The sequence below is a fragment of the Loxodonta africana genome, chromosome 17 (assembly GCF_030014295.1).
Source record: "Loxodonta africana isolate mLoxAfr1 chromosome 17, mLoxAfr1.hap2, whole genome shotgun sequence".
NCBI lineage: Eukaryota > Metazoa > Chordata > Mammalia > Proboscidea > Elephantidae > Loxodonta > Loxodonta africana.
In genome coordinates this window covers 60,163,290-60,191,171 of record NC_087358.1, presented here as the reverse complement: position 1 = coordinate 60,191,171, position 27,882 = coordinate 60,163,290, and the positions used below count along the sequence as shown (strand labels likewise).

General features: G+C 38.3%; 1 protein-coding gene across 4 annotated transcripts in view; it reads left to right on the top strand.

Annotated features, from left to right (window-relative positions):
• Nucleotides 1–27,882, top strand: part of VWA8 (von Willebrand factor A domain containing 8) — a 473,608-nt gene that overhangs the window by 134,730 nt on the left and 310,996 nt on the right. For all 4 annotated transcript variants that reach the window (XR_010318190.1, XM_003412602.4, XM_064270072.1 and 1 more), the window contains exons 13-14: nt 23,622–23,782; nt 25,825–25,938. Coding sequence is in view for 3 of the 4 variants with exons in the window: in XM_003412602.4 (XP_003412650.2) it covers nt 23,622–23,782; nt 25,825–25,938 (275 nt within the window). In the remaining variant the exon portion in view is untranslated. The remainder of the gene's footprint in view (nt 1–23,621; nt 23,783–25,824; nt 25,939–27,882) is intronic.

The window sequence follows — 27,882 nt, the reverse complement described above, 5'->3', positions numbered from 1 at the left end:
TGCAGTTTATTCTTGTGTATGGTGTAAGGTATGGATCTAACTTCATCTTTTTGCAAATGACAATCCAATTGTCCCAACACTGTTTATTAAAAAATTAATCTTTGTCCCAGTTATTTGAGATGGCACTTATATTATAAATAAATATCTATTTGGCTTTTAAAAACTTTGTTCCACTGATTATCCTGCTATTCATGTGTTAGTACAATACTACTTTAATCGTAGAGGCTTTATAAAGCCAAAAAACCAAACCCACTGCCGTTGAGTCTATTCCGACTGATAGCGACCCTATAGAACAGAGTAGAACTGCCCCATCGAGTTTCCAAGGAGCGCCTGGTGGATTCGAACTGCCGACCTTTTGGTTAACAGCTGTAGCTCTTAACCATTACGCCACCAGGGTTTCCAGAGGCTTTATAGGATGCTTTAATATCTGGTAGGGCTAGTCTTCCCTCATACTTTTTCTTTTGAATATTTTCCTAGCCATTTTTGCATGTTTATTTTCATATGATCTTCAGTATCAATTTGTCTGACACCATAAAAAAAAGCTTATATTGCTCCTGTCCGGAGGCAGAATGAGAAGGCAAGAAGGGACAGGAACTGGTTGACTGGACACAGGAAGCCCAGGGTGGAAAGGGGGAGTGTGTTGTCACATTATAGGGATTGCTACTAATACCACATAATAATATGTGTATAAATTTTTATGTGAGAAATTAACTTGAGCTGTAAACTTATCTAAAGCACAATTAAAAAAAAGCTTATTGATATCATACTAGGATCATGTTAAATTTATAAATGAACTTAGGAAAACTTTATGTTTTTATGATACTTGGTCATCTTTTTCGGGAACAAGTTTTTGCATCTGTTCAAGTACAGCGTTATGTTATTCCAGAGTCTTAAAGTTTCTGTTGTATTTTCACATTTCTTTTTAAGTTTATTCCTAAGTATTTTACCTTCTCTGTAATTATAAATGGGATTTTTTTTGTTAGACCTGCCAACTGATCATTGTGAATATGAAGGCAATTGATTTCTGTGTATTAATTTTTTTTTTAATTTTTATTCTGCTTTAAGTGAAAGTTTACAAATAAGTCAGTCTCTCATACAAAAATTTATGTACACCTTTCTATATACTCCTAATTGCTCTCCCCCTAATGAGACAGCCTGCTCTTTCTCTCCACCCTCTCTTTTTGTGTCCATTCTGCCAGCTTCTGACCCCCTCTGCCCTTTCATCTCCCCTCCAGAGAGGAGATGCCAACATAGTCTCAAGTGTCTACTTGACCCAAGAAGCTCATTCTTCACCAGCATCTTTTTCTATCCCGTAATCCAGTCCAATCCCTGTCTGAAGAGTTAGCTTTGGGAATGGTTCCTGTCTTGGGCTAACAAGCTCTGGGGACCCTGACCGCCGGGGTCGTTCTAGTCTCAGTCTGACCATTAAGTCTGGTCTTATTACGAGAATTTGGGGTCTGTTTTTATCCCTCTGCTCTCCTGCTGCCTCAGGGCTTCTCTGTTGTGTTCCCTGTCAGGGAAATGAAGATTCCGAAGGCATTACTCCATCTATATCATTAAGGTCGACTCTACTTTGAGGAGGCAGCTCTTCCCCAGTAATATTTTGAGTGACTTCCAACCTGCGGGGTTCATCTTCCAGCACTATATCAGACAGTTCTGCTGCTATCCATAAGGTTTTCACTGGCCAATTTTTCTCAGAAGTAGATTCCCAGATCCTTATAAAAATATTAGAAAACATTGAAGTTGAAGTTGTCAAGGCTTTCATTTCACTGAAAGCCGCAGTCACAAAATCAAACAACATATTGCATTGGGCAAATCTGCTGCAGAAGACTTCTCTAAAGTGTTAGAAAGCAAAGATGTCACTTTGAGGACTACGGTGCACCTGACCCAAGGCATGGTATTTTCAGTCACCTCATATGCATACGAACACTGGATGATGAATGAGGAAGACAGGAGAAGAATTGATGCCTTTGAATTATGGTACTGGTGAAGAATGTTGAATATATCATGAACTGCCAAAAGAATGAACAAACCTGTTTTGGAAGAACTACAGCCAGAATGCTCCTTAGAAATGAAGATGGCAAGACTTTGTCTCAGGTACTTTGGACATGTTATCTTGAGGGACCAGTCCTTAGAGAAGGCCATCATGCTGGTAGAGTAGAGGGTCAGTGAAGAAGAGAAAGATCCTCAAGGGGATGGACTGACACAGTGGCTGCAGCAGTGGGCTCAAACATAGCAACGACTGTGAGGATGATGCAGGACCAGGCAGCGTTTCATTCTGTTGTACCTAGGGTCACTATGAGCTGGAGCTAACTCGACAGCACCTAACAACAACGTGGCTGTATTTAAAGTTTAAAAAGAATAATTAAAGAATTTTTACAATATAAAATGTTGGAATTAAAGGGATCATTATAAAATATTATTTGTAAAATGGGGTACTAGGTCGTACAGAATTGAGAATCAGTGGGCTAGACCACAACAGACTGCTTGGCATGAAGCTACTCAGTTGAATATGCATCATCCTCAAGATTTGGGAAATCTTAAAATATTTTAAGTAGGATTGACTTTGTTTTAATCTGTCAGATTAGATAGGTATGATTATTCATACAATGTTGTTTCCTTCTCATCAAAAATACTTGAGAGCTTCTACTTACCGAGTTCTTTAATGTAGAAAAGCGATAGAGTTATTCTGGTCAAGTCCTGATTTCTGGGAACTGGTAACTTTTGTAGGATAGGGCAAGAGACCCTATTTTGAGACAGGTACATTTCATGTCTAGAATTGTAATTTTTCTATGTATTTTTTATGTTTTTCAAAAAATAAAGTTTTATGATAGTTTAATAATCCCTTTTTGCAACTTTTGAGGTAATCAGTTATTTACTAAAAGTCAAACTCCAATTAGTCTAACATAGGCCAGTAAAGTTGTGAGTATAAAAAGTAAGGATGAGAAAGGTTAAATGCCATAATACATACCTCAGAGTATCCAGAGCTGGTACAATAGGTCTTAGTGTGTGAATTTTCAGATCATCCTTGCCTGCTGCATCGTACTGCATCTTTAAAAACAATTAGCAGCAGACAGTGAGGCTCACTACAGAGAAAAGCCCTCTGGGTTGAGACCCTACAAGTACTCTTTCTCTTTATTTGGAATGTTTTCCTCCGCATTAGCTCGGATTGCTTTAGAATGCTAGTTTTCTTGTCACATTGCGGAAACCCTGGTGGCACAGTGGTTAAGAGCTATGGCTGTAACCAAAAGGCCGGCAGTTTGAATCCACCAGGCACTCCTTGGAAACCCTATGGGGCAGTTCTACTCTGTCCTATAACATAGCTATGAGTCGGAAAGGGTTTGATTTTTGCTTGTCCCATGGCACTTCATTTTTTAGTATTGGCCTGTATTTGTCCTTGCTTGTTTTTTAAAAACCATATAATAGAATAATGTAGGCATTTCCAAAAACTCATTATTGTTTTCATTTGCTAGAAGTCCATCTCAACAAGGTTATTTTTAATATTTAAAACTTTGTAAAGCATTATCTTAGGCTTTCATCTTGATAGAGAATCTCAAAAGTTGAGCTTGATGGCTGGCACGTGTTGTATTTTATTTTAAACTCACAATTAGAACTTCGTAGGGCGTTCATATAAGACACAGCACAGATTGATGTCTCGAAAGGGCAGGATATTTGCTGGTTTAACTCAATAATCCTTTAAACTTGTATATTCTAAAAATACAAAATATATTGTAAGATTTAACTGCTCACTACATGTTATAAGGCTTCAGTTTGAAGGAACTTTCCTTTGTGGCATAAATTTGTCACTTAAAAGGCAGCAAGTTTTACAAAAAACTACCCAATTTGATACTCAAATCTTTTATATACTGAATAACTTTTAAGGTATGTCTTGGTCTCCTTATTTAATTGAAACAGAGTACTTTTTTAGTCCTAGACAACATCTTTTTCTGTTATCTTAACCAATTTAGTTATCATGAGGTTTATTAGATTTATAAAAACACACTAGGAGGCCTTTGGGCATGTGTATAAAAATAAACATTACAGTAAAACCAAATCCATTAGCTCAAGGAGAAGAACAAAAGTAAAGTGACCAAGGAATCCTACCAAATAAGGAAGTCCAGCCTGGAAGGTATGTCTTTTACCATCCCTGATGACCCAAAAACATCAGCTCCATAAACTTGAAGGAAGAAGGAATTTCCAATTTGGGGATTCTCTGTGGAATAGCTCCAAACACAAGGACACTGTGCAGTGCAGTGCGGGTACTCTTGGTAACAGCTCGTTATTAGCTTGATCGTTTGTTTTAAATGTACTTTACAGTAATTTTGATTAGTCGTCTTAGGACAACTTTTTAAAGGTGCTCAAGATTTTACAGAAATTGAAGATCACTAAGGTGAGGAGTTTGCCAAAGTTTGATGAGTTTAATGCTGATGTCCTTGATCTGTAAGGATCTATTCTTGTGAGGAATATGTTGAAAAGAAAATAAAGGAAGATAATAACTTTTATTTGACTTTGGAATTAAAAGTTTTTTATAAGTATTATGTATTTTGTGAACATGTCTTAGTCTTGGAAATATAAAGTGAATATGTATTTCTCAACTTTATCAGCTAGTTGCCTTTATGATTCCTAAGTGCTTTGTTTTTCTCTTCTTCCCCTAATTAAACAAAAATGAATTACTTAGGATCCAAACCACTCTCTGAATGCAAAGAACTTTACTGCTGATTTGCAAGCCTGTCACCTAGTAGAAGCAGGGCTTTTGAAGCTGTTTGAAGCAAATGCAGTTTGGCAGAACCAGAACCATACAGATAGAACTAAAAAGGACAGAACAGGGACAGATGATCTTTATAGAGTTCAGCAAGTACCACTGGGAACATTGAGTTGAAGTCGCTTGGGAGTCGAGGCGGTAGAAGTAAGTTCACTGCTAAAATCCTGATTTTTCACTCTATTGACCACTGTTAAGCTTAGGGGGCAGTGACTTTACATTAATAACCAAGACAGTTTTGTTTGTTCTTCTGGTAGTCCATGGTACATTTAACACTCTTTGTCAACACCATAATTCCAATGCATCAATTCTTCTTCTCTCTTCTTTATTCATTGTCCAGTTTTTGCATGCATATGAGGCGATTGAAAATACATGCCTTGGGTCAGGTGCACCTTAGTCCTCAAAGTGCCACAAGGCTTTAAGGAGCAGAAATTAATTTTCTTACAGTTCTGGAGGCTATAGGACCAAATGAGGGCTTTGGCCATGTTGGTTCCTTGATTCTTTGGCGATCCTCACGTGATACCTCTCTTCCCTAGCCTGTGCCTGCCTCTGTGTTTAATCTGCTTTTTTTTTTTAAGTCACTGGGAAGTGATTAGGCTTAGTACACACCCTACGTTGGCATGACCTCATTAACGTAACAAAGAAAACCCTATTTCCAAACATGGTCACATCCACAGGAATGGGGTTAGGATTCTAACACATATTTTGGGGGGATACAATTCAATACACAGCAAAGGAATTTGAGTGGTGTTCAGTGAGGTCAAATGCCATATCTGCTTCAGGTGTCTTCACCAAACAGATAATTTCTACTTAACACTGAGCTTGATTTTATATCTTATTTGTTACTTGCTTTTAAAAACTAACTTATTATAAGGCAAATATTATTTCTAATGTTTAAACTAGCATTGATTGCTACTTTTCCATCTGTTTTTATGACAGTGTCAAACATTTATGATAAAATGTAGCAAGGTTTGCAATACCATTGGCGTAAAATGTGATTCTTTAGTTTGTGTGTGTTGAGGTTTAACGCTATAGCATCCCTATACTTTTGCCTTCTTTTTTGAAACAGTTCTTAACCTTTTTTAGGGCCGGGCAGGGTTATGTTCTGTTGTGTATAGGGTCACTATGAGTTGGAACCGACTCGACAGCACCTAACAACAATGACCTATGAACATTTCTTTCACAAACGTTAATGTTGATTGACTTTTCTAGTGTCGTCCTCCTTAAGCCATGATTTTTGTTGTCAATGAGAGACTCCACTGTGGTTACTTAAAGCTGAGAGGGAGTTATTACAGGATATTAGGTAGCTTCTAGAATTTCTGGCAAGGCCAGAGAATGGAGCTTAGATCATACCCAGTCAGGGATGACAGCACCAGAAGAAATGCCCAGACTCACCATAGAATATCAGCCATAGCTGCCCTAGATGAGAGCATCTAAAGAACATAACTGCCACCTCACTCTCTTACTTTCTTTGTCTCCCCTGTGTGATGCACGTGAGAATATTTGGTAGAACCTGGGTCCCACACAGAACTCTAGCTGCAAAGGCATCTAAGGAATGATGTTTCTAATTTTCTGGTACCTGTAGTGTCTCCGTTAAATGTGTATTACATTATTTGCACCTACACTGACTTTTATGCTGCAACTTTATTAAGATATTCTTTACTTCGATCAGTTGATGGCATTAGCTTTTAGTGAGATGGTGAGTTTGTCTTTTAGTTAGTTTCAACCTGGAGAATTTTGTTCTACGTTCATAGAGTAAGTCTCTAACTAGAACAGATCATGTTGATATAGATCCCGGTGATTACAATGAATAGAGCTATAAATGATTCAAAATCATGATACATTTGTAATGCTCTCACCCTATTCATAAAGGCAGTATTCATTATATATGCAACAGGTTAAAAATAGTTGTTTAAAAGATGAACTTGAGGAGAAGCATGGAAGGGCTTAGAAATAATTTTACAGTATATGTAAAATGAGAGGCCTTTTTGTTGGAGATGAAACATAAATGATGCTGAGGGATTTTGGCGGTATGGCTTGTGTTCTGTTGGCTGAGGATGCTTAGACTCCACAAATAATGAGTTTGTTTCTATTCAGGGACCAAAAAACTGTTAGCAGTCTGTGTTTATGCAATATTTGTGCAATATTCTGCCACTAATAGGTATGGACATAATTAATCCTTATTACAAAGTCTATGACTTACTCTTTTATTCACTTAAATCCTAAATTTTCTTAGTATTTATACTTTTGGTAGAATATTTTTGTTGTTGTTAGGATAGCTTTTGCTCAAATAAGCAAAACTTATTTGAGGTAGACCTGGAAAGTCTACAGAATTCCAGCTAGTTCCTTTTGGGGAAAAAAAAAAAAATTATTAATAGTACTTACTAGTATTAAATGCCCACTGTTTATATTTTAAATTCAGAAACAAGAAAATAATTATCTATTTTTCTCCACCTAGAGATATAATTACTGTTAACTAAAGCTATTTTTATTTCAATCTTTCGTGTATATATTTAATGATACTTAAGACAGCAGTAGAGACCACCTGCATTTAGAGGCGTTACGAGCAGTGAATGACGTCATAGTCACTACTACTCAGCTCTTCTTAAGAATCTGATTGAGAAACAGCATTTGTAAATGGTAGCCTGAGGGCTGTGCACTAGGACATTTCTCTGCTTAGACTTTAAAATCTATCTACAGATTGATTAATTCAGACCAGCTCTTTCCCTATGGAATTTCTTTTACTGAAATGTGTTGTGATATTTCAGGTAATAATATTCTTGAGGACAACCCAACTCCTCTGCTTACTAGCTGTGTCATCTTGGAATGCTATTGAACGTCTTTGTTCCTCAGATTTCTCATCTTTAAAATGAAGACATTAATAAATAGTACCTAAAAAAAATTTTTTTTTTTATTTTTATCTCTCTCTTAGGATTATAAGGATTATGTGAGTCATTTAGGTAATGCACTTGGAACCAAGTAAGCTTTTTATAAGTGTTAGGGGTTATAACTATTGTTACTTCATTTTTATCTCTTTAACACACCATTCTTTATATGATGCCTGACCCATTGAACAAATTTTTCTCAATCTCATTCTTAAGAATATTAGTGCTGTGTTTGATTAGGTGTCAATATTGTGGTTATTACGACTTGTGTAGCTTTTTTGTGCCACTCTTTTTATGTTGTATCTTAGAATGATTCAGTTCAAATTTTTTATCTTTCTTACAGTATGCATTTTGTGTACGATTTTTACCCTTCTTGGTTACCTCTCCCTTGCTTCGTTTTCTTTACTTATTTTTAATTTTATAATAAACGATAATCATACATATTTTTGCAAGACACCTTAAATAATTTCTGAAACTTTTCTGGGTTTGTGTATGTGGTGCAAATGTATGTATTTTTATCTGGTTAAGGTAACCTCTATATGCACTTCAGTATCCTGCTTTTGCTGTAACCATTTTAATCTCTGTCAGAAATATTATATATGCATTATAATATAAAATTTATTTCTTACCAATATTCATATTTTAATAGGTTGCTCACATGTCTTTATATACTAAAAATTTACTGTGTCTAGTTTTCTTTCTGAATGGTATTATACTCTACAACACAGTTTAAATCTAATCTTTTCTAGCCACTCTGCATGCAACTATTTTATGGGTTTATTTTATTGAGGTAATGACTTATCTTAGGGTTTCTCAATGGAATCTAAGAAAAATTAGCTTACACCATTCAAAGGTACTAAGGACATTTAAGGCATATAATTGCTTTAGGTTTCAAATCTATATTTTCTTACACATTCCATGCAGTTACAGTTTTTCTCATTTTTACAGGATGTTTTTATTTTCAGTAGTGTTTCTCTGTTCCAAATTAAAAAAAAAATACAAATGTCACAGATTCTTGAGAGATAATATGGCTGTTTTGCAGGGATCTGAACGAAGGTGAGGTGTTGAGGTTAGACAATAGTAGTCCTAAAGGAACTAGGTTTTATGTCCTGTTATTTTTAAGGTTTTTAAGGAAACGCAGAAGGAGGAAATGGTTCGGACTCTGTGATATCATTGGTGCTATTTTTATTTTCTTAAGTTCAGAGGTTTCAGGGCTAAGGAAAATACGTGCAAAAATGAGAACATTAATCATTGTTGATTTTTATCAGTGTGCTTTTGAAATGTACATATGGAATACACACGCATACATATATACACACACAAACATACATATATGTAATATACAGATACTTTCAAAATTGTGTATGTTTAAAAGTCCGTGTGTGTATATGTATGTGTATTTATTTATTTTACCTTTTTCCTTGCTGAATGGGGTGTGTATAAGTGGGAAGAATAAAGAAATGATATATATTTTTAACAATATCATAATATAGTATATGTTAAAATAAATAAAATGTTAAACAATGTTTTCATGGTACTAAAAACTAAATAGTCTGTTAACAGGAGCGCTTGAAAATGCTGTGAGTTCTTATATTTTAAAGATTAATCTATTACTTGAAATTAATTCTTATCAATGACCCATTCAGACTATGCTGAAAAAGTTCTCCTAATTAGATTTGATTAAGTCCAGGTCCCTGAAGGTTCAATTTTACGTTGGTATCCTTGTACTTTCACGTAATTGAAAACCAATTTCACATAACTGAAAATAACTTCTAAGTATAACTAATATTTTGGAAAGTAGGGCCAAGTATCTCCTTAAGGAAAAACTGGAGTTTTCATCTTATCCCCCAGCCTAGGATCATAATTAGGAAAACCAATGTTACCTTTTGTTAAAAGGAATGCTTTCTTAGGAAGGTTTTTATTTTGCTGCAAAGATATATTAGAAATGAAGAATGGCTCCTTTTATCATGAAAGAGTTTAGGTGATAAAACTGAACTGATCTTGTCTTCTGAGAAATGCCAAGTATTTTCTATTTTTTAACTCTCTGAAGACTGGAAAAAGGAAGAATAATTCAGGTTTGTAGTTGTGGCTGGCATTAACAGTGTTGAGCGCTGTTGATCTGTTAAAGCTTGTGTAGAAATAAATCATCATTTCGTTTCACTCCAGTACATATAAAAGAGTCTCCAACTGCTAGGTTTGAAAAGAAGAGCCCTATGTACTATTGCCTTTCTCATCATCTCTACTAGTAAATGTTTACTTTCTTGATTGATGCAAGTGGCGTAGATATTGTATGAATTAGAAAGATATAAAAGTACTTTGGAATCATGGCCAACTGAAATAGTGCGTTTTCTTGTTGTGCCCCAAACAAAACTAAACCCATTGCCGTCAAGTCGATACCGACTTGTAGAGACCCTATAGAACAGAGTAGAACTGCCCCATTGGGTTTACAAGGGTGTGATCTTTACAGAAGCAGACTGCCACATCTTCCTCCCATGGAGCTGCTGGTATGTTTGTACAGAGAAAGGTAACTCAGAATGTGTTGGTACGAGAATGAGGAATTGTCTCTGTAAATTGAAAGAGAGAAAAAAAAATTCAGTTGGTGTCAATTGGTAGCCTCAACTCGTTCAAGAGCCCTAGTGGTACAACAGTTAAGTGCTTGACTGCCAACCAAAATGTTGGTGGTTCAAACCTACCCAGTGGCTCTGAGGGAGAAAAGTCCTGGTGATTTACTCCCATAAAGATTAGAGCCTAAAAAAACCCATAAGGCAGCTCTGCTCTGTCACATATGCTCTCTGTGAGGCGGAATCGCCTCGACAGTGCCTAACAACAACAGCAGCCTCAACTCCTTAGGAGTCTGAACCTCTTATTCCAGAGTCACATTCCTTATCTCCTTTTACCGGGCCCAAGCAAAAGACTCCAGAGCTGAATTGGGCTAGAATCTCATGTTTTCAGTTTAGAGCTGGGCAGATTTATAGAAAACAAAATATTTTTGAAAGTTAGCATCCATCCATTTCTTTTAAAATATGGTATTGGTGGGATGCCCTTGCCAGGCTACCTCCTCTCTGAATACCAATAACCAAAAACCCATTGCTGTCAAACCAAATCCCACTCACAGTGGGAATATGAGTAGAATAGAACTGTCCCATAGAATTTCCAAGGCTACAGTCAAAAGCTGACCACCACATCTTTCTCCCATGGGGCAGCTGGTGTGTTTGAACCGCTGACCTTTCAGTCAGCAGCGAGTGCTTAACCACTGTACCACCAGGGCTCCTCTGAATACCAATAGGAGTGATTAAAGAAAATAAGGCCTACTCTTCCCTTTCTTTCCTTTATTTTCTTCATCTTTTAATTTATGCTATTTTGTGCATTTTGCATATCCTTATAAGATCTCTTAAGTCCTATTAGAATGAGGAAAGGATATAAACAACTAAAGATAAAGATTCACACTAGCTTAATGTCCCTTTTCTAAGGCAGTGTTTTCCACTAGCGAAGCATATCAGAATCATCTATGGAATTTTTAATAAAAAATTAGGCGGTAAGCCCCACCCCACATCTATTGAATCAGAATCTTCAGGGTGTTAAGGCCCAAGCATATGTATGTTCCAAAAGTGTCTGACCTGTTTCTGGTATCTGATTTAGAATCACTGTGCTAAAGCATATTTTCTATTTGTTGGTTTGCTTTTGCTTTTATTTCGTATTATGATATCTGATATAACTCTGTAGTGAATATTTTTCTGGAATGATTATCACCAAGGGTTTTTTTTACATTTACCTGTTTTTATACTAACTTTAAAAAGATCTTATATGTATACACTCACACTTTTTTTTTTATACTATGGTTATAAAAATGGCCCATAAACACATATTTTGGTTTTGTCCTATTCTTGCAAAGTGAACCACTTACTGTTCTATAGCACAGTTACAAGTGCTGGGTAGTTAGCACCATAAACTGTCTCATTTTAGTCTCAGTTTAATCTTGGCTGTTGTGACTCTCATTGGCAGTATAGAATGATTCTGTTCATATAGTTTGCATAGAATTTAAGATTCATAGTTAAAGAATTAAAATTATTAAAAGAGTTAAGCCAACTTTTGGTAATGTGCCAAAGTCAGCCCTTTTAAATCTGTGGAAACTTACTGAGTTTGAATATTGTTTCTCAAGTGTCCTTATGATTCAAAATAAGCATATCTGTATTTCTTAATGCAGTACTTTTTTTGGTAGTGAGCACATTGAAATAATTAACCAAAAACCAAACCAAACCCGTTGCCGTCGAGTCGATTCCGGCTCATGGCGATCCTATAGAAGACTTTCACTTTTATGTTGGTTACAAAACAGATTTGTTGCCATTATGAATAGAGGCAAATTTATAAGTTTTCTGTCTACGTAATACTTGGAGTGGGTATCAGAGAGTTTACAAAGGGTTTTTAAATTCTTGGATAAAATTGTCTATAATCATTTTCTTTAATTTCCTAGAAGTATAAAATGTATCTGAAATTGTTTGACAGAAAAGAAGCTATCATACTCAACATGAACACATGTAAGAAAAATGTCCATATTATATGGCCCCAAATTTTTTTTATAGTCAGTAGACTTTTATATCGCTACAACTATCAATGTTGTTGTTGTTGTTAGCTGCTGTGGAGTCACTTCCAACTCAGCGACCCTGTGTGCCATAGAATGGAACGCTGCCTGGTCCTGCGCCATGCTCACAATTGTTATGCTTGAGCCCATTCTTGCAGCCACTGTGTCTATCCATCTCATTGAAGGTCTTCCTCTTCTCCACTGACCCTGTGCTTTTCCAAGCATGATGTCCTTTTCCAGGAACTGATCCCTCCTGATCATAAGTCCAAAGCATGTAAGATGCAGTCTCGCCATCCTTGCTTCTAAGGAGCATTCTGGGTGTACTTCTTCCAAGAAAACTATTAATAGCTTGCTAAAATCAGCTTCAGTATTTTAGTGCTAGCCCATTGCATATGTGCTTTACAAATTTTCTTATTAAGTGCCATGCTATTGTTTCTCAATTCCTGTACCTCATGTGATGACTGCTGTCTTAGTTATCTAGTGCTGCTATAACAGAAACACCACAAGTGGATGGCTTTAACAAACAGAAATTTATGTTTTCACAGTTTAGAAGGCAAGAAGTCCGAGTTCAGAGCGTCAGCTCTAGGGCAAGGCTTTCTATATTTGTCAGCTCTGGAGGAAGGTCCTTGCCTCTTCAGTTTCTGCTCTGGTTCATTGGAGATCTCCATCTGTCTTGGCATCTGTTGTACCCTATCTCTCCTCTGCTTGCTTGTTTAATCTCTTTTATATCTCAAAAGAGGTTGTCTCAAGATCTACCCTACACTAATCCTGCCTCATTAACATAACAAAGATAACCCATTCCCAAATGGGATTATAACCACAGGCATAGAGGTTAGGATTTACAACACACACTTTTTGGGGACATAATTCAGTCCATAGCACTGACCTGCTCAGTTTCCTTCATTATCAAACCTATTTAAAATGATGATTCCCAGCGTGGCTTTTCAGGAGAACTCATCAACTGCACATTTTTGCACATTTTTGTATCGCCTGTCTTCCTCTCCATATGGAAGATCTGTGACTACATTTCTTAAAAAAAAAAAAAAAAAATTTTTTTTTTAAAACATTTCTTAGTCCCTCTTTATTGTTATAATTTTGTCTTCTTTTACGTAATAAAATCACTGCTTCCCTGTTTTGAACGTTTTTTTTTTTTATATTAACTTTTATTGAGCTTCCAGTGAACGTTTACAAATCAAGTCAGTCTGTCACATATAAGTTAATATACATCTTACTCCTTACTCCCACTTGCTCTCCCCCTAATGAGTCAGCCCTTCCAGTCTCTCCTTTCGTGAAAACTTTGGCATCCTCCAACTCTCTCTATCCTCCCATCCCCCCTCCAGACAGGAGATGCCAACACAGTCTCAAGTGTCCACCTAATTAGCTCACTCTTCAGCATCTCTCTCCCACCCACTGTCCAGTCCCTTTCATGTCTGATGAATTGTCTTCGGGGATGGTTCCCATCCTGTGCCAACAGAAGGTTTGGGGACCATGACCGCCGGGATTCCTCTAGTCACATCCAGACCATTAAGTATGGTCTTTTTGTGAGAATTTGGGGTCTGCATCCCACTGATCTCCTGCTCCCTCAGGGGTTCTCTATTGTGCTCCCTGTCAGGGCAGTCATCAGTTGTGGCCGGGCACCAACTAGTTCTTCTGGTCTCAGGATAATGTAGGTCTCTGGTTCATGTGACCTTTTCTGTCTCTTGGGCTCTTAGTTATTGTGTGACCTTGGTGTTCTTCATTCTCCTTTGCTCCAGGTGGGTTGAGACCAATTGATGCATCTTAGATGGCCGCTTGTTAGCATTTAAGACCCCAGATGCCACATTTCAAAGTGGGATGCAGAATGTTTTCATAATAGAATTATTTTGCCAATTGACTAGAAGTCCCCTTAAACCATGGTTCCCAAACCCCCGCCCTTGCTCCACTGACCTTTGAAGTATTCAGTTTATCCCGGAAACTTCTTTGCTTTTGGTCCAGTCCAGTCCAGTTGAGCTGACCTTCCATGTATTGAGTGTTGTCCTTCCCTTCACCTAAAGCAGTTCTTATCAGCTAATTAATCAGTAAAAAACCCTCTCCCTCCCTCCCTCACTCCCCCCCTCGTAACCACAAAAGTATGTGTTCTTCTCAGTTTATACTATTTCTCAAGCTCTTATAATAGTGGTCTTATACAATATTTGTCCTTTTGCCTCTGACTGATTTCGCTCAGCATAATGCCTTCCAGGTTCCTCCATGTTATGAAATGTTTCACAGATTTGTCGCTGTTCTTTATCGATGCGTAGTATTCCATTGTGTGAATATACCACAATTTATTTACCCATTCATCCGTTCATGGACACCTTGGTTGCTTCCAGCTTTTGCTATTGTAAACAGAGCTGCAATAAACATGGGTGTGCATATATCTGTTTGTGTGAAGGCTCTTGTTTCTCTACGGTATATTCCGAGGAGTGGGATTTCTGGGTTATATGGTAGTTCTATTTCTAACTGTTTAAGATAACGCCAGATGGATTTCCAAAGTGGTTGTACCATTTTACATTCCCACCAGCAGTGTATAAGAGTTCCAATCTCTCCACATCCTCTCCAACATTTATTATTTTGTGTTTTTTGGATTAATGCCAGCCTTGTTGGAGTGAGATGGAATCTCATCGTAGTTTTAATCTGCATTTCTCTAATGGCTAATGATCGAGAGCATTTTCTCATGTATCTGTTAGCTGCCTGAATATCTTCTTTAGTGAAGTGTGTGTTCATATGCTTTGCCCACTTCTTGATTGGGTTGTTTGTCTTTTTGTGGTTGAGTTTTGACAGAATCATGTAGATTTTAGAGATCAGGTGCTGGTCGGAGATGTCATAGCTGAAAATTCTTTCCCAGTCTGTAGGTGGTCTTTTTACTCTTTTGGTGAAGTCTTTAGATGAGCATAGGTGTTTGATTTTTAGGAGCTCCCAGTTATCGGGTTTCTCTTTGTCATTTTTGGTAATGTTTTGTATTCTGTTTATGCCTTGTATTAGGGCTCCTAGGGTTGTCCCTATTTTTTCTCCCATGATCTTTATCATTTTAGTCTTTATGTTTAGGTCTTTGATCCACTTGGAGTTAGTTTTTGTGCATGGTGTGAGGTATGGGTCCTGTTTCATTTTTTTGCAAATGGCTATCCAGTTATGCCAGCACAATTTGATAAAAAGACTATCTTTTCCCCAATTAACTGACATTTGGCCTTTGTCAAATATCAGCTGCTCATACGCGGATGGATTTATATCTGGGTTCTCAATTCTGTTCCATTGGTCTATGTGCCTGTTGTTGACCAGGCTGTTTTGACTACTGTGGCTGTATAATAGCTTCTGAAATCAGGTAGAGTGAGGCCTCCCACTTTCTTCTTCTTTTTCAGTAATGCTTTGCTTATCCGAGGCTTCTTTCCCTTCCATATGAAGTTGGTGATTTGTTTCTCTATCACATTAAAAAATGACATTGGAATTTGGATCGGAAGTGCATTGTATGTATAGATGGCTTTTGGTAGAATAGACATTTTTACTATGTTAAGTCTTCCTATCCATGAGCAAGGTATGTTTTTCCTCTTAAGTATGTCCTTTTGAATTTCTTGTAGTAGAGCTTTGTAGTTTTCTTTGTATAGGTCTTTTACATCCTTGGTAAGATTTATTCCTAAGTATTTTATCTTCTTGGGGGCTACTGTGAATGGTATTGATTTGGTTATTTCCTCTTCGATGTTCTTTTTGTTGATGTAGAGGAATCCAAGTGATTTTTGTATGTTTATCTTATAACCTGAGACTCTGCCAAACTCTTCTATTAGTTTCAGTAGTTTTCTGGAGGATTCCTTAGGGTTTTCTGTGTATAAGATCATGTCATCTGCAAATGGAGATAATTTTACTTCCTCCTTGCCAATCCGGATGCCTTTTATTTCTTTGTCTACCCTAATTGCCCTGGCTAGGACTTCTAGCACAATGTTGAATAAGAGCAGTGATAAAGGGCATCCTTGTCTGGTTCTCGTTCTCAAGGGAAATGCTTTCAGGCTCTCTCCATTTAGAATGATGTTGGCTGTTGGCTTTGCATAGATGCCCTTTATTATGTTGAGGAATTTTCCTTCAATTCCTATCTTGGTGAGAGTTTTTATCATAAAAGGGTGTTGGAGTTTGTCAAATGCCTTTTCTGCATCAATTGATAAGATCATGTGGTTTTTGTCTTTTGTTTTATTTATGTGGTGGATTACATTAATGGTTTTTCTGATATTAAACCAGCCTTGCATACCTGGTATAAATCCCACTTGATCGTGCTGAATTATTTTTTTGATATGTTGTTGAATTCTATTGGCTAGAATTTTGTTGAGGATTTTTATATCTATGTTCATGAGGGATATAGGTCTGTAATTTTCTTTTTTTGTAATGTCTATACCTGGTTTTGGTATCAGGGAGATGGTGGCTTCATAGAATGAGTTGGGTAGTATTCCGTCATTTTCTATGCTTTGAAATACCTTCAGTAGTAGTGGTGTTAACTCTTCTCTGAAAGTTTGGTAGAACTCCGCAGTGAAGCCGTCCGGGCCAGGGCTTTTTTTGTTGGGAGTTTTTTGATTACCGTTTCAATCTCTTTTTTTGTTATGGGTCTATTTAGTTGTTCTACTTCTGAAGGTGTTAGTTTAGGTAGGTAGTGTTTTTCCAGGAATTCATCCATTTCTTCTAGGTTTGCAAATTTGTTAGAGTACAATTTTTTGTAATAATCTGATGTGATTCTTTTAATTTCAGTTGGGTCTGTTGTGACGTGGCCCTTCTTGTTTCTTATTCGGGTTATTTGTTTCCTTTCCTGTATTTCTTTAGTCAGTCTAGCCAATGGTTTATCAATTTTGTTAATTTTTTCAAAGAACCAGCTTTTGGCTTTGTTAATTCTTTGAATTGTTTTTATGTTCTCTAATTCATTTAGTTCAGCTCTAATTTTTATTATTTGTTTTCTTCTGGTGCCTGATGGATTCTTTTGTTGCTCACTTTCTATTTGTTCAAGTTGTCGGGACAGTTCTCTGATTTTGGCTCTTTCTTCTTTTTGTATGTGTGCATTTATTGATATAAATTGGCCTCTGAGCACTGCTTTTGCTGTGTCCCAGAGGTTTTGATAGGAAGTGTTTTCATTCTCGTTGCATTCTATGAATTTCCTTATTCCCTCCTTGATGTCTTCTATAACCCAGTCTTTTTTCAGGAGGGTATTGTTCAGTTTCCAAGTATTTGATTTCTTTTCCCTAGTTTTTCTGTTATTGATTTCTAGTTTTATTGCCTTGTGGTCTGAGAAGATGCTTTGTAATATTTCGATGTTTTGGACTCTGCAAAGGTTTATTTTATGACCTAATATGTGGTCTATTCTAGAGAATGTTCCATGTGCACTAGAAAAAAAAGTATACTTTGCAGCAGTTGGGTGGAGAGTTCTGTATAAGTCAATGAGGTCAAGTTGGTTGATTGTTGTAATTAGATCTTCCGTGTCTCTATTGAGCTTCTTACTGGATATCCTGTCCTTCTCCCAAAGTGGTGTGTTGAAGTCTCCTACTATAATTGTGGAGGTGTTTATCTCACTTTTCAATTCTGTTAAAATTTGATTTATGTATCTTGCAGCCCTGTCATTGGGTGCATAAATATTTAGTATGGTTATGTCTTCCTGATCAATTGTCCCTTTTATCATTATATAGTGTCCTTCTTTATCCTTTGTGGTGGATTTAAGTTTAAAGTCTATTTTGTCAGAAATTAATATTGCTACTCCTCTTCTTTTTTGCTTATTGTTTGCTTGATATATGTTTTTCCATCCTTTGAGTTTTAGTTTGTTTGTGTCTCTAAGTCTAAGGTGTGTCTCTTGTAGGCAGCATATAGACGGATCGTGTTTCTTTATCCAGTCCGAGACTCTCTGTCTGTTTATTGGTGCATTTAGTCCATTTACATTCAGCGTAATTATAGATAAGTGTTTAGTGTTGTCATTTTGATGCCTTTTTATGTGTGTTGTTCACAATTTCGTTTTTCCACATACTTTTTTGTGCTGAGACGTTTTTCTCAGTAAATTGTGAGATCCTCATTTTCGTAGTGTTTGACTTTATGTTAGTTGAGTCGTTACATTTTTCTTGGCTTTTATCTTGAGTTATGGAGTTGTTATACCTCTTTGTGGTTACCTTATTATTTACCCCTATTTTTCTAAGTAAAAACCTAACTTGTGTTGTTCTATATTGCCTTGTATCACTCTCCATATGGCAGTTCTATGCCTCCTGTATTTAGTCCCTCTTTTTGATTATTGTGATCTTTTACATATTGACTTCAGTGATTCCCTGTTATAAGCATTTTTTTTTATTTAATCTTAATTTGTTTTTGTGATTTCCCTATATGAGTTGATTTCAGAATGTTCTGTTTTGTGACCTTGTGTTGTGCTGGTATCTGATATTATTGGTTTTCTGACCAAACAATATCCTTTAGTATTTCTTGTAGCTTTGGTTTGGTTTTTGCAAATTCTCTAAACTTGTGTTTATCTGTAAGTATCTTAATTTCGCCTTCATATTTCAGAGAGAGTTTTGCTGGATATATGATCCTTGGCTGGCAGTTTTTCTCCTTCAGTGCTCTGTATATGTCGTCCCATTCCCTTCTTGCCTGCATGGTTTCTGCTGAGTAGTCTGAACTTATTCTTATTGATTCTCCCTTGAAGGAAACCTTTCTTTTCTCCCTGGCTGCTTTTAAAATTTTCTGTTTATCTTTGGTTTTGGCGAGTTTGATGATAATATGTCTTGGTGTTTTTCTTTTTGGATCAATCTTAAATGGGGTTCGATGAGCATCTTGGATAGATATCCTTTTGTCTTTCATGATGTCAGGGAAGTTTTCTGTCAGGAGATGTTCAACTATTTTCTCTGTGTTTTCTGTCCTCCCTCCCTGTTTTGGGACTCCAATCACAGGCAAGTTATCCTTCTTGATAGAGTCCCACATGATTCTTAGGGTTTCTTCTTTTTTTAATTCTTTTATCTGATTTTTTTTCAGGTATGTTGGTGTTAATTCCCTGGTCCTCCAGATGTCCCAGTCTGCATTCTAATTGCTTGAGTCTGCTCCTCTGACTTGCTATTGCGCTGTCTAATTCTGTAATTTTATTGTTAATCTTTTGGATTTCTACATGCTGTCTCTCTCTGGATTCTTGCAACTTATTAATTTTTCCACTATGTTCTTGAATAATCTTTTTGAGTTCTTCAACTGTTTTATCAGTGTGTTCCTTGGCTTTTTCTGCACTTTGCCTTACTTCGTTTCTGATGTCTTGAAGTATTCTGTAAATTAGTTTTTTATATTCTGTATCTGATAATTCCAGGATTGTATCTTCATTTGGGAAAGATTTTGATTCTTTTGTTTGGGGCGTTGGAGAAGCTGTAATGGTCTGCTTCTTTATGTGGTTTGATATGGAGTGCTGTCTCCGAGCCATCACTGGGAAACTAGTTTTTCCAGAAAATCCGCTAGAAAAAAATGCAGTCAGATCCCTATCACAACTGCCTTTCGATTATAACCGCCGCCTTGTTCCCTGTAAGGATGAAAGTCTGAGATTTGAATCATATATGCTTGGCTGTAGCTGGTTTTGTGTTTTTAGTCCAATTAGGGACGGATTTTTGGTCCCTGGGTTTTTTGTGGTTCCTTCTCTCAGGCTGGAAGAGTGGGTTAGGAAAAGACCAAAAGAAAAAAAATAAAAAAAGGTTGGGGGGGGAAGCAAAGCCGCTGCGGATCCGGAGCCGTTCTCCCTCTGGCTCAGGAAATTCCAGTGTTAATGAAGCCGCCTGTGGAGGGTGGGGGAGGGATCAGAGAGGTAGGAGAATAGCATCTCAGAATATAGCCAGAGTTGCTTGTCTTGCTTGGAATGACTATTTTATCTGAGATTCCCGAGGGGCGTGTTGCCTACGTGTGCTGGCTGTGTGGAGATTGCCCCAGGGGGTCTGGCCCACTGAAGCCGCGGTCAGATCCTTTGCTGCCAGTCCCACGCCCAGCGTCAAGGTTCCCCTGCTGGGACGGTGCACTCCCGACTCCAAAATCCATCGCTGCCTCCTGGGGACTTCTCGTCCCGCCAGCCGCGTCGCCCTGCCGCCCTCGCAGACTGGCTGGGCCCCCTCCCGAGGTTAGTTCAGGGGATTGGAGCTGCTCCCCGTGCTTGTGCCGTGACAGCACCCAGTCAAAAGCCCAGCGGCAAGATTCCCCGACTGGGACGCTGCACTCCCAGCTCCAAGACCAGTCACTGCCTCCCGGGGACTTCTCCCACTGACTGTGTCGCCACGCCGCCCGTGCGGACCGGCTGGGCCCCCTCCCGGGGTGAGTTCAGGGGGGTAGGGCTGCGCCCCTTGTTTGCGCCGTCAGCTGCCCTGGGCCCTGCCCTAAATTGGGCGCCAAGGTTACCTGACTGGGACGCTGGCTCCAGGCTCCGAAAACAATTGCAGCTTTCCCGTATTTGTTCGTTTTCCGTCTCTAAATCTGTGTTTGTTGTTCAGGGTTCGTAGATTGTTATGTATGTGATCGATTCACTTGTTTTTCCGAGTCTTTGTTGCAAGAGGGATCCGAGGTAGCGTCTACCTGGTCCGCCATCTTGGCCCCCCTCCCGTTTTTTTTTTATCTTGATTTATTTTTGTGATTTTCCTGTCTGGGTTGACTTCTGATTGCTCTGCCCAGTGTCCTAGTCTTGGGTTGACACCTGATACTATTGATTTTCTAACCAAAGAACTCCCTTTAGTATTTCTTGTAGTTTTGTTTCGGTTTTTACGAATTCCCTAAGCTTCTTTTTATCTGGGAATGTCCTAATTTCACCTTCATATTCAAGAGACAGTTTTGCTGGTATAAGATTCTTGGCTGGCAATTTTTTTCCTTCAATTTTTTTTATATCAGTCATCCCATGGCCTTCTCGCCTGCATGGTTTCTGCCCAGTAGCCTGAGCTTATTCTTATTGGCTCTCCTTTGTAGGTGAGTTTTCATTTATCCCTAGCTGCTCTTAAAATTCTCTCTTTATCTTTGGTTTTGGGAAGTTTGACTATAATACATAGTGGTGACTTTATTTTAAAATCTACCTTATGTGGAGTTCGATGAGCACCTTAGATAAGTATCTTCTTATCTTTCATGATATCAGGGAAGTTTTCTGCCAACAAATGTTCAACAATTCTCTTTGTTATCCCTCCCTGTTCTGGTACTCCAATCACTCGTAGGTTATTTCTCTTGATAGAGTCCTACATGATTCTTAAGGTTTCTTCATTTTTAAAAATTCTTTTGTCTGATTTTTCTTCACATATATTGGTGCCAAGTGCTTTATCTTCAAGCTCACAAATTCTGCCTTCCACTTGCTCAGTTCTGCTCCTCTGACTTTCTATTGAGTTGTCTAATTCTGTAATTTTATTGTTAATCTTCTGAATTTCTGATTGCTGTCTGTGGATTTTTCTAGCTTATTAAAGTTTTCATTATGTTCCTGAATAATCTGTTTAATTTCTTCAATTGTATCATCTGTGTGTTCCTTGGCTTGTTCTGCATATTGCGTTATTTCCTTCCTGATGTCTTGAAGGGTTCTGTATATTAATCTTTTTTGTTCTGCCTCTGGTAATTCCAGGAAGGCACTTTCATTTAGAAAGAATCCCTGGATTCTTTGTTTTGAGAGCTTGTTGAGGTGGTCACTCTCTGTTTATGTGACTTGATATTGACTGTTGTCTCCAAGCTATCTTTAAGTTATTGTATTAGTTTATTTTATGTTTGTTTACTGTCATAGTTTCTTGCTTTGTTGTGTTTTGATATGCCCAAATGAGTTGCTTGAGTGAGCTAGCTTGATTATTTTCGCCTTTGGAGTTCTGACGTCCTGTCCCCAGTTGGCTGGTGCTGTTGTCAGGTATATCAGTCTAGGAATCCATTCACTTTTTTTGTATGAATTCAGCACAGGTGTCCAGGTAGCTGATCATCAAGTGTGTGGTACAGGCCCTGTTCTACAGTCTTAGAACGGCAGGGGCGATTGGTGTAGGTAACGGTATCTGGTTGCTGCAGGGGGTCACACTCTGAATAATGCAGGGGACCGAGAATTGTCTCCCATGTGTTTCTGTGGAAATCATGTCCCTGTTCCCTAAAGCGTACAGGTGGGTAGGTTCTGCAGACGGACCATGGGTACCCAAAGGTTTTGGTTGTAAGGACTGGGAGGTACCAGTTAGCCTTGGACCCCTGTCGCGGGTGGCTGAGTGATCTTAGTGGAGCTACCAGTCCTTAGGCCCCTGATGTGGGTAGGTGAGGACCTCGTTTAATAGGCAAAGCAATGTCAAACATCAAACACCACCTCTCCACTGCATAGCTGAAACAGTTGTAGTCTGCCAAGAAGGGCCTTTTCTCCTGAAATAGGCCCACACAGGTCCATGCTGAGGGGAAAGGTACTCAAAGTCCACGGACAGTTTATCCCTGGACAGGAGCCGCTTCTGTCCTGAGCTCCCCCGGTTAGTGGAGCTGGCAAATTACCTTTTTCCCCCATTTGCAAATTTATTCCTTCTCCAAGGCTGGGAGGATGGCTCTAGGCACTCAACAGGGCCTATCTCAGGCCCAGGAAATCAGCTGCTGAAGCCAGCTTGGGAGTGGGGGTGGGGGTGGTATGGTAAAATATACGTCAGTACTTAGCTTTTGTTGAGAGCGCCATTCTTCTCTGGTTCCGGAGGTGTGAGTAGGCTGTGTGGCTGGCTGCTTCTCCCTGAGGAAACTGCGGGTGAGTGCTAGTACCAGCCCACTGCAGCCGCTCCTGGGAGTGGTGACTGAGGGCTTCCTACACTTCAGGTCCATTAACTCCTCTCTGCTTTTGAATGGTCTCTTCCTCCCCCTGCCCCTCAGTTTGTTTTCTAAGCTTGCCTTTGATGTTCAGGGTTCCTAGCTTGTCGTAAATATACTCGTTTCACTTGTTTTTTTGGGTCTTTGTTGTAAGAGGGCTCGCTGGAAGTGTTTGTCTCTTCTGCCATCTTGGCTCCACCTCCTCAACTGCATATTTTTGATAAGCATCTCTGTGCCTCAACTTTGAGATTGTATGGCTCTCATTCTTAAAAAGGGATCGCCATATTTTGGTCCCTGCAGGACTGAAGATGATTGAGTTGAATTCAGTTAAAGTGGAAGTCACTGCCATCATCTGTGTAAATACCAAATGAACATTTTAAAAAGAGGGGGAAATTGCTAAATATAAAGAATGAAAACCAAAACAAAAACTCAGTCTTACTATATTGTGAGGGTGAATAATAAAAAACCTCAAGTGAACAAGAAGCTTTCTGAAAATCTTTCTCTGGTAGATTAGAGAAGATGACTTCCCAGCTGTTGTATGAAATATTGTGATCAGAGAGAGGTAACGGTATAATGCTAAGTAAGCTGCACTTCTCGTCTTAAGAATTAATTCCAGCATTTTCTTTCGGGGGTGTTGGATTGGCTTTAGGATATGACGGCACGGGATCTACTACAGCAGAGGTACACGCTCCCGAATGGAGACACTGCCTGGCGGTCCTCGCCCCTGGTGAATGCCGCTCTGGAAGGAAAACTCGTCCTCTTGGATGGCATTCACCGTGTCAACGCGGGCACACTCGCTGTACTGCAAAGGTTTGGACGAGTTACCTAAAACACCAGCTTAGGCAGTAGACATGTAACTCTCTCAATCTCTCTTTTTGTTTAAACTGGGTTATGTAGATCCTGAAACTCATAATTTTATATCCAAGTAGAATGATAATTTTTTTTGCTGTTGTAAACACAGTACCGTTAAACTTTGAGTAATGAACATTTTGGGAAAAGCCACTGCTAAAGCAAAGTTCTGTGTGAAAGAGCTGAAAATAGAAAAATCTTCACGAGTGATTTTGAAAGACTTTATATATGCTGATTATTGCAACAGGCACACAACTTAAATTTCTACAATTTGTCAGATTCTCAGCTTCAGTGTTACAACCTCCTTAGGAATCATGGATCTGTATTATTGGTTTATCCTGTTGGAGTCTATTTTTTTTTCTAAGAGAGAGAAAATGTATTTATTAGGACAAAATGTATAATTGTTGCCTATTTATATTTTATTAAATAGGCTAAAAAAATCCCACTTTGTGATTGCAAACTCGAACATTTGTGTAACTATCATTTTCTTATTTCATTTTAGGTGGGAAAAATCTCCATTTTCCTAACTACGCTAAAAATAATGTTAAGAGAAGAGCCTTCATGGGAAAATATTCCCATCCTGTATTATTTTAGGAGATTAATGGTAGTGATAATTTTTTGTTATGTGTGGTTCTTTAGCTTTGTAGATATTTGCTTTTTGACTTATCTGGAAAGGTCACCTAAGTAGATCAAACCATTTCTCCAACTATTCAAAGTTGTTGTCATTGACAAGATATAGATACCAAGTATAATAGAAGATAACAAATATATTGTGTTAATCCTGATTAGATTTGAGAGCATTTGAAAGTAATCATACACTTTCAGTGATTTACCATAAATATTCCATACATTTACAATATTTTTATCTCCCAAACTGATAAGTACAGACACGAAACAAAATGACATTTATATGCTCCTGCCCCCAGCTTTTTACTGAGTCTCTCATGCCTGTTTGGCCTAGTAGTAAAGGCAGCAGCTACCATTAAGTACTTAACTCTGTACTGGGCATTGTGCTGAGCCAGTGGTTCTCAGGCTCTCAGCTTTGGAATCACCTTGCTGGGGTGGAGTTTAAAAAATACTGATGCCTGGACTCCACTTCCGTAAATTCTAATGTCATCGGTCCAGGGTGATGGCTGAGCATTGGCATTTTTGACCACTTCCCAGGAGATTCCAAGACTGAGAACAATTATATTAAGCACCTGCCTTACATTAGCTGTTTAATTTCCAAAGATCTGTGTTGTTATACTCATTTTATAAAAGACTAAAGTTTAGAGAAAGAGAGTAACTCTCCCTCTTCTCCAGTCAATTAGCTAGTAAGGTGCAGAGCTGGATTTGAACCCAGGCCTGACTGACCTCACTATGTGAGCTCCTAACCTCTAGATTACTCGGTTTCTCTTCAGTGTCAATAGAATGGACATTGTGTGGGGCAATTCTAACGTGGGCATCTTGAGACTTACTGGTTGTAAAATCTGGTATAAAAAACAGCCTTGTTCATTAAGATGTACCTCGTGGTTATCCTAAGTCACTCATTCAAAAACCAAACCACACCCGCTGCCGTCGAGTCGATTCCGACTCATAGCGACCCTACAGGGCAGAGTAGAACTGCCCCATAGTTTCCAAGGAGCACCTGGTGGATTCGAACTACTGACCTTTTGGTTAGCAGCTATAGCTCTCAACCACTACGCCAGCAGGGTTTCCAGTCACTCATTCAGCTGTTGCTTTTCATCTCCCTCCTCCTCCCCTTTTCCCTTCCTAGCCCCTCCTCCCTCTCTGCTTCCCGTGTTCTTGGCTACTCTCCTCCGGTAAAGAAACCAAGTTTTTGCTGAGTGTGATAACAGCACTAGCCAATTTGGAATCTGAAAATCCCCATCTAACAAAATTGTTAGACTCCATTGCTAGCAGTAATAGACGTGATTAAAATGTTAACTGATTGATTCTACCTATAAGAACTTCAGCGCTCAGATCTGATTGATTTGTTTCCTGACTTCCCCGTACCTCATTAGGTTAATCCATGATCGAGAGCTGAGTCTCTATGACGGCTCCAGGCTGCTGAGAGAAGACAGGTATACGCGTTTAAAGGAGGAGCTGAAACTGTCTGATGCACAGCTGAGGAACAGGTAATCTCAGGCGCACTACTCGTCTGATTGTTAAGTGTACCTTTTTATTATTTTTCTACACCCAGAGTCAAGTCAAGATAACTTTGAACTGTTTATAATTTGCCATTTCTTAAAACCTGAGATTGCTGTCCAAGATATAGTTCATACTCTCAGCCTTACTTTTCAATGAATTTCTAAACATTTATAAGAACATTAATTTTAAGATGGTAATCCCTCCTCTGTTGTGCCAGCAATTCAGTTTTGACTCTGAACTTTGTATCGCCTTGGCGAAAAGTGAGCCCACCGTCCTTAGATGTCACCAGCTATTAATGGGGGATGCCACCTGATGCTGGATTACCCTTCGTGGCTTAGTTAAACATTCTTTCCAGAGACATGTCAACCAAATGCAATGCGTGATTGGATCTCGGGTCAGGAAACAAAATGAAAACAGCGATAAAAGACACTTTTGGGACAATTGGAAAAGTTTATGGACAATGTGTATTACATGGTGTTATTGAATTAATTTTCTTAAGTATAATAATGATATTGTGATTATGAAGGAGAATATTCTTGTTCTTAGGAGATGCATGCTAAGGTATTTAAGCGATGAAGTAAAAAGATATCTACAACTTAACTTCCAAATGGTTTAGGAGAAAAATGTATCTATGTGTATGTGTAACTGTATACAAACACACGCATGCACGCACACACGCACACACACACACATACACACACCAGGCACAGAGGAGGGTGGGAGAGAGAAAGAGTGAAAAAGAAAATGAGGTAAAATCGTAACAATTGGTAAAAGTGGAGTGAAGGATACATGAGTGGTCATTGTTCTATTCTGAGTTTTCTAAAGGTTTGAAAAATTTCAAAATAAAAAATTTGAGGGGAAATATTCCATTCAACTACATACTGTACTTTCCCTTAGAGGAGTTTTAGCAAATATAAAAATATTTCCTGTCTTATTCCATTTTCATGGATATTCTAACACAATTAAAGATTGGTACCTTGGGGAAGCCCTTGTCACTTAATCTGACCTTATTTAATTGGTGCCTCCCCTCCCCCACTCAGGGGTTTCCTGCCGTATTCAGAACTTTAAAATTCTATAAAAGATAATGAAGCATATTTCATATTGTGTTTATGGTTTAAGCAGTTTTATTTAAACTTTTTCTTGGAATTTTTTTCATAGAGGAGAATAGTTAAATTCCTTAGTATCCCTTTGTAAGTTATTAAAAAATTCATTTGATTATACAGCTGCTTATGCTTCTGGGGCTTACATTATCAAACTCCTCGAGCTGAGGGAGTGGTCTGGTTGAGTGTGAGGGAGGCAAGTTATAAAGACCTCTCTCATACCTTCAGTTTATAACATTCAGCTTTTATACATTGTTTTGCATGTGAATCACCCATCAGTGAACCATTTATATTTTGGGGGAGATGAATCAAAGCAATCGAGCAATAGCTCCCAGCAAGTCACCCTGTCAGTTTCCCTTAGAACATTGCAAGCATTGTACTTCTAGCCAAATATCCAGGAAATGACAGCCCTCTTCTATGTAAGTACTAAAGTTCTCCCTAATGGTCACAGGCAGTTTTACAAATGAAAACACTTTCAGGAACAGAGTGGCCCTGAGCATCATGTTCAGGGTTTGGTTCAGAGTGGCCGGTAGTACTTCCTTCTCCAAGTTTCCCATCATCATCGTCATTGATTTTTGTCTCTCTCATGAGTACAAACCAGGCTCAGCTCTATCTCCAAAGGTCACTCTGAGTAGGTGGAGAGAGATCATAACAATGTGTTTTTCCTTCCTTTATTTTTTATTTCTGTTTGAATTTTATCAATGTTACACATGCATGAAATTTTTGGAGGCAGAAGAATACCAGTCCCTTGTCATCTGTTCTCTGACACGCTCCCATTTTCCACTAACCCGGAGGTTACCGCTTTCTATCCTTAGCTGATTCTTTTTTTTT